Below are 11,255 nucleotides of genomic sequence, written 5' to 3' on the forward strand. Positions count from 1 at the left end.
TTTTAAACTGGCATCTAAAGTTTTGCGTCCGTTTCAATACTTGGAAAGATGTGATCTCTGTTTTCCTGTAAATATTCATAATTTAAAACCACCCCTTCTTGAATATTCCTGTGCATACCTGGGTGTGAAGAGCAGACACAGATTTTCACGAGACGCTGGCAGGGCTTGCTCCACAGCCAGCTCCTGATGCAAAGGCTGCTGAGTGTGCTACAGCACAGAACGGGTTCGTCATTTGGGAAGGTGGTCACTTCTTGCTGCCGTCAGGGCCAACTCCAATGTCATGCACATGTGCTTGAGTAAGTGGACTGACCTTGCTCTTCTGCAGACTCCACCTGGAGGTCTGAGGAAAGTGGCCTAAGCTGCCTCTTTGCACGTAAAACTACCCCGCGCCACTGAGATACTGTCAACACCACCCGCAAGGGAACGGTCTCCACGTGCTCTTCACCGAGACTTCCATGAGTGACATGCATTTCCAAAAATGATATCCCAGCCCCACCTCCACCCCCGAGGGTGGAAGGCGGAATTGTCAGCAAATCGCGCCTGTGAGATGAGTGGAGCAGCTGACTCAAACCAGCCAACCTTCTTCCAGCTCTGCAGCCAGGCCCCCTTCACGGAAGGAGCCCAAACACTCAGTGACGGTGCTGGACAGAATCAGACCAGAGCCCCTTCCTGCTGAGACTCTGAGCCAAGCTCTGTTTCCCCAAGGTTAAGTCGGCTTTGGGACGAACGTGGTGAGATGTTTGTAACTCTTGTCAGACGCTGACGTGTTTTCCCGACTTCAGGGACCCTTTGGACGGCCACGAAGTCTTCCCTTGCCTGCAGTGCTCACGTGCCGTCTCTCTCGTGGAGGAGCAGAGCTGCCGTCTCAGCTCGGCGAGGCCTTGCCGTCACTCAGAGGCCCGCGGGCCCAGCACCAGGGAGGGGAGGAGCTCGATAGAAGAGATTAAAACAGCTTTAAGGACCTAAAAACTGTGCACAGCAACAACCCATGAATTATTTCCTGATGCCTTCTTCAGAGACTGGGGGCTGAACAGCAATTGGCTTCTGCTTCTGAAAAGCAGGCCGTAGAGTGGAAAGTGAACACGTGGGCAGAGATGAGGATTTCTTCTTTCCCAGGAGTGGAGGCTAAATTTTACTCCTTATCCATAAATACCGACGTTTCCTAGCTACTTGATCCCCAGTTTCTGAGGCCCACCAGGAATAAGCACAGAGGGCATCACCGGAAGCACAAGATTGCCAAGGATTGCAGAGGCTTGAGCTTTGCCAAGAAAGCCGCCTGAATCTGGGTTATCTGATAGCCCTGCACTGTTACCCCATTGCCCATGACTCCGGGATGCAGTGAAGCCAGGATGGGTAATATACAAGCCCAGTCCTCTTGCTAGGGACGCACAAGGGTCAGCTCTACCCGGAACGACTCCAGCTAGACTCACACTCTAGGAAGAGTCATGTGGCTTGCAAGGTGGCTCCGGAAAGTAATTCCGACTTTGCAGTCTGCGTTTGGGTTGAGTAGGGGAGAGCTGCCTTGGGGGTTAGCTCTGCGGGCCTTATGAAGCCGAGAGAGACTGAGGAAATCCAAAAGGATCTTGGCAAGAGAGCCTCAGCGGAAGCAATTAGAGGTGTGCACCAAACATATATATCACTGAGGCTGTGAATGGCCTCTGTGGGCAGCCACGCTTGTAAACGTGGTCCCTGGTGGAGCAAACACACTTACTCCTTTAGCCGGAGAATTACAACACATAAGTTCATGCTACCGCCCCACAGCCCAACGCACGGGCTTCTGCCTTTTCTATACCAGGCTCTGTGCTGGCTGCTGTCAGGGAGGCAAAAGTCAGCAGGAGTGCACAGACAAATAGGAGAACGAAGACACATATCCGAAGCAGACATTAAGAATTCAGCTTTAGAACTAAGTCTGTTTACAACGCTTAGCATTAGAATTCAGCTGCTTAGAAGGAAAAGTGAGGGCGCGACTTGACCGAGGATGAACTTGACCTGGAGCCAGACAGATCTCCAGAGGTCTAAGCTCAGCTCCACCCTTTTCTGGCTGTGTAATTTTGGGTGAGCTATGACACTTAACCTCTCTCAGCTTTAGATTTGTTTTCTCTTTGACATGGAGCGAATAATAGCAGCTACCTCACTTCATGGTTTGGAGGAGGAACTGAGAGAATATACGTATAACTAGTCTGTAAGTGCAGGCGTCCATGCGGGAAAAAACCCAACACTCCCCTACTCCCGTGAGTGCGGGCTCACCCTGTGGGTCCCAGGACATGAGGATCAGAGCACGGTGGTCCTGTATCAGCACTTACTGGGGGTTATCAGTCTAGGCCAGTAGGGCTTCTTCGTCTCCCCTAAAGTGCAGTCCCACCATGTTTCCCATGGACATTGGATGTGATTCAGTGAAATAAGTCCTGGGAAATATGAATTAAATAATAGCTAATGTGATAACGAAAATTTTAGTGTTGAAGAAGAAATAGGAAGGCTGATCAATGAAACAGAATTAAGAATCCAGAAGTAGATTTTTTTAATTCATATGGAAATTTAGTGTCTGATAAGGGAGAAATTTAACATTTGTTAAATTTGATAAAGACAACATTCAATAAATGGTGTTGTGGACAACTGGCTCTCCATGAAAACATGCATCACACGAAATTGGATCCCCACCTTACTCCTTTCACCAAAATCAGTCTCAGGGATCAAAGGGTAAACGTAGACAAACGAAACACTAAAACACCTAGAAAGACACCCAGGTGGATATTTTCATCTTCCAGAGTGCTGAAAACATTTCTGAGCGCAGGATGTGAGACTAGAAGCACTGCCGTGCTGTTGATGATGGTGTGCATTGGAGCAGCATCTTTGGAGGGCAAGTTTGCTGCACTTTAAAGTGTGCACGCCCGGGGAGTAATTGCAGTTGCAGGTGGTGGGCACGCTGATAGCACTGATCTGCTCGCCGCATCGTGGGCACAGCTGCTGATGGTCAGGTCTGTGCCACATGAATATGCATAATCAATAAAAGTTTTTCAGATTAAAAAACAAAAAAACAAAATGTGCACACCGAGCTCACAAATGATACGGGAGGAAAGATCCAGATGTCCAGGGAATCTGCTCTGGCCAGAGGAGAAATTACTGAAGGAAAGGAAAAGACAGGCAGACATGCTTTTCAGAGATTTCTGCATCTCAATTGAGAGGCTTCCTGTTATCTCACCCTGTGGGCTGCAGAGACAGCAAGTCCTGACTGTGGAACAGCCCAAGCCTCAGGGAACCTGAAGCCATGTTAGCAAAAGTTGGCTTCTCTCCCAAACCCCTACTCAGTGTCTGTCCCGTTGGGAAATCCTTTCCTGGACATAAATGCTCACGTCTGGGAGACACCTTCCTTCACCCCCAAGGCCATATGAGCACCTTTTGCCTTCTTTATTCATTCATTCCATGAATATTTATTTAGCATCTATGGAGTGCCAGGCACCTTGCCAGGCTCTAGGGGCCCATCTGTCACCACTCAATAAGTGCTCATTTCAGAACTGAGAGCTCATAGGCTGAAGAGGATGTGCAGAAAGACTGAGACTGAGTGGAAGGACGACGTTATATGTTTGCAGGTCAACCTCGGGTAGGTCATTTCCTTATTCTCAGGCTGGTTTTCCATGCCCTGTTCCTCCTTTGTTGTTTTTCCATTTAGTGGCCTGGGTTGTGACTGGGAATAAGGGCATGGTGACACTGAGGCAGCTTTTACCACTGAGACCACACCACAGTGGGAAGGCGCAGAAAGGAGCTAGACAGACCGGGGTCTCCATTGACTACTGCATCTTGAGATGGATGTCATGTACTTCACATGGACTGGCTGACATTCATTTGCCAGCATCTCCTCCAATTTGTCTCCTTGGAGACCACACTGCATGGAGACCACATTCAGAAGGCCCTTCTGGCTGTCTCTTAGTGGATATTTGAGACACAGAGAGAGTCCCGGGAATGTTGTATAACAGGAGGATTTTCAAGTTACCCCACACCTGGACTGGAAGCTGTTGGCCATCTTTGCAGCCCTTGCAACAGAAGGTGCAGATGAAACGTCTTCAGAGCAAAGGAAGAGCAAAGCACATCCACAGGGATGAAAGACAGGGAAGGGGGCAGTCCTGATGGTGTCTGAGTCTCTGGTTCCACTTTGCTCCTGTCTGAGTTTCTGGGAGACAACTACTCCACCCCCCACCCCAGCCCCCACCCCCAACCTGGTATTCACATAACAAGTTCCCATGGTTTCCTGGGCTACTTGGAATTGGTTTCTGCTACTTTGGGGTTTTTGTTATTTTACTTCCCAAAATACATTGTACTTGATTTTCATGCCCCTTTTCCCATTCCTCTCCACCCCTCTCCCCTCCCAGCCGTCATACGTGTGCACTTGACTTGAATAGTTCAAGGAATTTTTGTGGTTATTCCGTCCGGTTTCTGCTACTTTTGACCAGTAGAACCCTAATGGTAGGTCTGCTTGCTCATGTTACAGAAGAAGCTCGGTGTCTACCTGTACTGGGAGTTAAGAGGGCTCCATCAGACACTCTGTGCTCCAATCTTCCAGGCGGGATGAAGAGAGACAGAAAAAGGTTAGACTATCTGGGGTCAACTTTGCCAACTGAGAGATCTGGTTAACTGTGAAGAGCCCAAGATGATGGCAGTGGAGAGGTTCTTTTTCTGTCTTGTGGTGGCAGCAGTGCCCCCTGACCTCTAGCTGGCACGTTTTCCCTCAGAGAGCCAGTCCATGGCAGTGCCCAGCTCTTTCCCTGGAGTCTCAGCATCTAAGGGAAGAAAGCAAGGGGGCACCTGCCTGGTGAGCCTAAAACTCTGACACGTACCTACCTTCAGGCAATTCTGACTTTGCAATTCTTTGTGGTCGCCCCAAATACTAGAAAATGAAATTAACCTGCCAGCCTGTAGCTACCCTTTTCAAAACACAGAGAACCTGTAATTACTGAACTCAAGTGAGAAAAGAACGGCCAACCGGATTGTTTCGTCACGTTTTCACCCAACACATGAGACGGTTCCACTGAGCAGAGCTCAGTGTCCAGGTACGGGGGTGTCTGTGGCCTCCTCCCCACGGGCAATGTGGTGAAGGGGGCGGGGCAGAGTTCACCGTGGGGCAGAAGTGCCAGCTAAGAAACCAAAGAAGTCCTGAGGCCCCAATCAGGACTTTCCCTTTCAAAGAGTCCAGATAGTTAATAGGATGCACACAAACATCCACGCCGGCCCTACAGCCACCGAACTTAGGAGACAAGCCAACGTCCAGGCCCAGCACCATGATGTTCCCAGAACTCGGTTCTGTGTTGCCCCCAATCCTATCAGAGTCCATGGTCTCTAACTGGGATCTAACTGGTATCCAACTGGAGCCAGATGCAGAAAACCTGGATAATTTTGAGGGCGGCGGTCCCTGAGCTGTCACTGCTGAGAGAGCCCCGCAGTCACCATGGCCGCTCTCTCCGTTCCAACATAAGAGCTTCTGTTTTCGAAACTGTGGCCAAGAGCAGAGGGGGCCAGAGGGTAGGAAAGAGGAAGAGAAAAGTGGAGCGGCTAGAAAACTGCCACACGCCAACCTTGGTGTCGGCAGCCCCTCTGGTGGCGGAGGCAGAGGCAGAAACGGCTGGAATGATTCAGAGGAGATTGCGAGTGATCCTAAGCTCCAGCAGAGTTGTCTAGGGTCCTGTTTTCTGCTTTGGGGTGTGGGCCTTGTCCCTGCCACCGCCTAGAGCCCAGCACCCAGCACTGTGCTGGCCCTGCAAGGGATGGACACTTAACATATGGCAGCCGGTCTCGCTTTCAGCAGGATCTTCTCTCTGTCTCGTTCTCTCTCTGTCTCTCTTTATTTCCTTTCCTTTCCTTCCTTCCTTCCTTCCTTCCTTCCTTCCTTCCTTCCTTCCTTCCTTCCTTCCTTCCTTCCTTCCTTCCTTCCTTCCTTCCCTTCCTTCTTTCCTTCGTTTCCTTCCTTCCTTCCTTCCTTCCTTCCTTCCTTCCTTCCTTCCTTCCTTCCTTCCTTCCTTCCATTTCTGTGTATCTGTCCATCGTTCTTTCCTTTTCTGTTTTTCTTCATTGTCTTTTTTCTTTCTTTTCTTCTTTCTTTGTTTCTGTGTGTCATCCTGCCTGTCTTTTTTCTCTCTCTTTGCCTTTCTTTTTTTAAAAACGTAAAAGAAAGGAAAAGGAATGAAACTTCCAGGATGTGGCAATGGCTTTGACCTGGGCGCTGGTATTCCTAGAAAGGGCAAGGGCATCTGGGAGGCTTTTCTGAACAATAGGAACAGGGGTCTGCAGCTGGTAGGTGAGGCAGCTTTATGAATGCAGGTGACACATGAATTTAGGAATGCAGGGGATGATGGAGCTTTTGGGCTGCATGGAAGCAACAGTGGCCCTGCTCTACCGAGATGTGGACCATGGTACAGGTTGGACACTGGGCTACACCTAGATCAGGAGTTGTCGGGGTCTGGATATGCTGGCCTTGGGGAGACGTAGGCATGAGACAGGAGGTTAGGTCAGCTGAGGAGCAGCATTCTCAAGGTTCCATAGCTCTCATTCCCACGTCACTCAGAGAAGTAAGCCACTTCGATGACTCTGATTTTGCATATTAACAAGGGAGGCCCTGAGAGCCTCCTAGTTGTTACAAAGAACCAGGGAATCTCTGGGGGGGGGGGTGTCGGTTAAAATGCCCCAATCTCAGGCTCCATTGCCCACTTTGAGCTTCTCTCTAGCAAGGACTGGTCCCTGGATTCGACCCCAGCCAAACCTGTATGTTATCTGCCTCTCAAATCAGCCTGAGGCTGATTCACGTAATGGTAATTAATTCTACAACTGGGACTGCAGATTTAGCAGATCTGACTGAAATAACATTGTCAGGACCTAAACTGTATCCAAGGTTTGCGAACGAAACACAAGTCATTGGGATTGGGATTTGGGTCCAGCTGTGTGACTTGGGGAAGTCACGCCCCTCAGTGCAGGGATCCCAGTACGGCCTCCTTCCTGACCTCTCCTAGGACTTTCTCAGTCCTGCCTTCACTGCTACTTAACGCAAGTCACAGGCCGTGGCAACTCCTCTAAGGACACTCCCTTCCTAACAACCATCAGCTATACTTCCGAGGGCTGCTCTCTGTGGTCCACACAGGCTGGAAAGACACCATCTGGGTCCTGGGAAGTGGTGCTGCCAGGTCCGGGCCCCGCGGCCCTGCCCCTGCTGCCCTGAGGATGGGCTGTTCATCGCTCTTGGGTTCTCACCAACAGCAGACGGTACCAGAACAATCTCCCACAGGGCTGCTGCCTGCATTTCTCCTTCAGCTACTGGATCTGCCCCTTCCAGGTAACCCTGGGCCTCTTCTCCATGGGTGCTCAGGGACATAAGAAACGAGCAGGGAAGGACACGCTGGCAGTCTCCACAGCCTGGCAGCTGCTCTGTGCTCTACCCCAGGATGTGCTTTGTACCATGGAACGTAATAAGGAAACACAGGAAGCCACTTCAGCATCGAAGTCATAAAAGACTGATTACATGACAGTGCATTTTAGTTACATTTTATTTATGTTTCTTTGTGTGTGTATGTGTCTGAGCATGTGTATATGCGTGAGCGGGTAAGAGTGTACCTCAGAAAGTTCATGGAAAGGTTTGTGTTGTATTTTAATTCTGCTTTTCCTTAGACATTTGAAGAAAATCATACATGTGTGAGTGTGAGCACACGTGTGCGTGTGTGAGAGCATGTGTGCGTGTGTGAGTGCGTGTCCATGTGTGTGCACGTGTCCATGTGTGTGCACGTGTCCATGTGTGTGCATGTGTGCATGTGTGTGAGCGCCTGTGTGTGAGCGCATGTGTGTGTATGTGAGCGCGTGAAACTGTGTTTCTATGCACAGGACAAAGTGGGGAGCAAATGCCCCTCACTGCTAAGAATGGTTCTCCAGGGAGTGTAGAGAAGGACTGAGGGAGCAGAAACTTTCACTCCGACTGTCACTTTTGAAGTGTTTGGGTCGTGTGTGACTTCTACTCTTGCTTCCGTGTTTTCTGTATTTTCAAGGTTTAGGGACCAAATAAACAAAGAAATCCCCACATTTCTGCAGCATTCTCATGGGGGGACAGAGTGCAAGCGTCCGAGGAAGACAAACACGAGCCCAGCAAGCACGTTCTCACCCACAGACAGAATTTTCAAGGGAGGGCACAAGGGGCTCGTGGGAAGGCTGAGCGTGGAGGGTGGGAAGCTGGGCTGGGTCACGGGAGGGGTTGAGCGCCAGCTGTGGGGCCTCTGTCTGAAGGGAAACTGGCCACCCTGCTCTCTGCCAGTCCTGCCAGCCGTGGCTCCCGTGACCAAGGGTGGGGGAGATGGCAGAGGGGAAAGCCCGGGTTTGGGCTCTGTCAGGTCAGGGGGCTTCAGGCACGGGCTTACTGTGATTTCTGGGGAGAGGCCAGGGGTGGGGACAGGAGCAGGGCACGGGCCACCCAGGGAAGAAGGCTTTGTGACCATCTGCTCTGACATGAGGAGTGGGCACGTCGCCCCTAGGGACCTGCTCAGCTCAAAGACTCCCGGTGCCCGTTAGGTACGTGACACTTAGTGCAACAGGCAAGCAGAGCTGTCTTCAGACTGGGTTTTCTGGTTTCACCGAACCCGCTTTAAGCCTCAGTGGTCCCCATAGAAATGGCAGGTCGCTAAGCAGCGAACTCCTTTAAGGGGCACCTGGGCTTCCACAGGGCCGTGAACGCCTGTTGACTCTTGATTTGCTTCATCTGCAGGATCTGTAGAAACTTTCTCCTCGTCTCCACTGCTGTGATGGAGGGTTGCACGGGAAGAACCTGGAGGCTCATCGCAGGGTTGCTCCTTGTAACTCAGGTGCTGCCAAGGGAAGGAAGAAGCAACGCGTCCCCCAGAGTCGGGGAAGCAGACCAGCCGACGGCGTGGATGGCCGGCGCTCTACCCCGCGGCCCTGAGAAAACGTCCTCCCCGACTGTCCTGACTGTCCTAACTGTCCCGTTCGCGCCGACCCTGTGAGCCGCCCACCCCTGTGCCCCCTGCTTTGCTCATGCGAGGCCCACACACTGCTAGCTGCAGAGGATGCACAAATGAGCCACGAGCCCTCATGCGTCCTGCTAACTGCGCCAGCCACTGTGGGAGGGGCTAAGGGCAGACGCTTCTCACCCCCGTGGAGCTCATAGGCTGTCGGGGGACACGGAGAATAAGCCAAGAATTACAGCCTTGGTGGTGCATAATATGACTGCTGAAGCCCAGGGAGCTGTGGGGACACAGGAAAGGGGCTAGCCCACCTAGGGCGTCAGGGGAGGGGTCTGGAAAGGGGTGGCACAAAAGCCGGGCCTCCCTGCAGCTGAGGCGTGCAGGCACAGGAGGGGCAGCAGCTCGTGCCGGCTCTGCCCCCTTCCTCTCCAGCACCCGCTTCACAGCCCTCGGCTGCAGGTAGCAACGTTGCAAGTGCCTGAGATGAACTGGCCAGAGCTCACGTCCTGCAGGAATTCCCTAGAGCAGCAGTGATCCTGCAGACCCCGTCTCCATCAAACTCCAGACCCCCACCGCAGACAACGCTGCAAGAGCAGGACGGCTCTGGCAGGAGGGTTGTCTTCAGGGCCTGTGAAAATCAACTGTACGTTTACAACTCGTTCGTCTTGGTTCGTTTCTGTAAGAGACTAGCCGGGAAACTAAAGCAGCATCTCACCAGCCGTTCTTTGTTTTCAGTGAACAGAGGGCGGAATTCAGGAGGCTAATCGGATGGAGGTGAGGGCCGACCCTGGGGAAGGAGCTGGCAGGGCCTGGTGAGCCGGGTGCGCTCCCGTCTGTGCGTGGAAAGGGCTCCAGGGTTTCCCGTGACTTGGAGAATTGCTAGAAAGCTGTCCTTTCCAGCCAGCAGTCCTGCGGCAGAGAACACAGGATCGACACGTGCTGGAAAAACCACACCCTAGGCTCTGAGTTTATCATCTTGGGCTTTGGAGACCTGGCCCAGCTGCAAATCCCCCTTTTTGGACTCTTTCTAATCCTGCATCTTGTCACCCTAGCGGGGCACATGACTATTGTGCTCGTCACCCTCACGAACTCCTGTCTCCAGACCCCCATGTATTTCTTCCTTCGAAACCTGTCCACCATTCAAATTGGCTATGTACTGTTTATTGTCCCCGACATGCTGGTCAACTTCCTGTCCGGGAACCAGCGGATGCCCTTCCTGGGCTGTGCTCTGCAGATGCACCTCTTCGTCGCCCTGGGTGGGGCAGAGTGTTTCCTCCTGGCCGCCATGGCCTATGACCTCTTCGTGGCCGTCTGCCACCCACTGCGCTACACACTCATTATCACCAGGACCGTGTGCCTGCACATGCTGTCTCTGGCATGTGTCGGCGGCTTTGCCCTCTCACTCTCCCTCACCACGCTGATATTCCTCCGGCCCTTCTGCCAGTCCCGTGAGGTCGACCATTTCTTCTGCAACATCCCTGCGGTGCTATTCCTGGCCTGCGCAGACACGCGAGCCAACGAGATGGCATTCTTCCTCGTCTGCACGCTCGTCCTGCTGCTGCCGTCCATGCTCATCCTGCTGTCCTACGGATTCATTATCAGCGCCGTCCTCAGCATCCACTTTGCAGAGGGCAGGAGCAAAGCCTTCTCCACCTGTGCTGGGCACCTGCTGGTCTCTCTCCTGCACTATGGCTGTGCGATATTCACCTACATTCGCCCCAAGTCATGCTACACCCCAAGACAGGAGAAAATCGTGTCCTTGACCTACACCAACGTCACCGCCATGCTCTACCCTGTGATCTACAGCCTGAGGAACAAGGAAGTCAAGGGAGCCCTCAGGAGCCTCCTGGGGTGCCACAGCGGCTGAAGAGCAGCAGCAGGTGACCCCTGCACCAGGTGACCCCGGCCCCAGGGGACCCTGGCTCCTGGTGACGGGGAAGGCAAGCCGCAGCCACCAGGACTAGCCCGGTCCCCTTCAAGAGCCCCGTCAGTCCTCAGATCATGCACCCTGCGGCCCGTCCTCCCCTTGAGTGCTTGGCCATGGTTCTCAGCACACCAGAACTCGCTGCCCCCTTTTCTGTGGCCAGACAGAAGGGAAGAATCCTGAGGTTTTCTGAGACAGGGCAGTTCTGCAGTGTCCACCCGCTCATGGGCAATTCCAGGACCACCTGGACCACTGTCAGCCATGTGGACAGGCAGAAGGACGTGACATGACCCGAACAAAACGTGAAGCCAGCCACCTCTCTGACCAAAACGCCAGCGGGGACAGAAATACAAGGAGCTCCCAGATCCAAACAAGGTAAAGTTTGGATG

At 52.5% G+C, this 11,255-nt stretch overlaps 1 protein-coding gene across 1 annotated transcript; it reads left to right on the forward strand.

Moving 5' to 3' along the window:
• The first annotated feature begins 6,337 nt into the window (after positions 1–6,337).
• LOC134368557 (olfactory receptor 10V1-like) lies at positions 6,338–10,809 on the forward strand. Its single transcript, XM_063084989.1, has 5 exons — positions 6,338–6,398; positions 6,680–6,747; positions 7,313–7,442; positions 8,251–8,308; positions 9,843–10,809. The coding sequence occupies exons 1-5, from the start codon at positions 6,338–6,340 to the stop codon at positions 10,807–10,809; spliced, it is 1,284 nt and encodes a 427-aa protein (XP_062941059.1).
• The last annotated feature ends 446 nt before the right edge of the window (positions 10,810–11,255 follow it).

Source organism: Cynocephalus volans, chromosome X (assembly GCF_027409185.1).
Source record: "Cynocephalus volans isolate mCynVol1 chromosome X, mCynVol1.pri, whole genome shotgun sequence".
Taxonomy (NCBI): domain Eukaryota; kingdom Metazoa; phylum Chordata; class Mammalia; order Dermoptera; family Cynocephalidae; genus Cynocephalus; species Cynocephalus volans.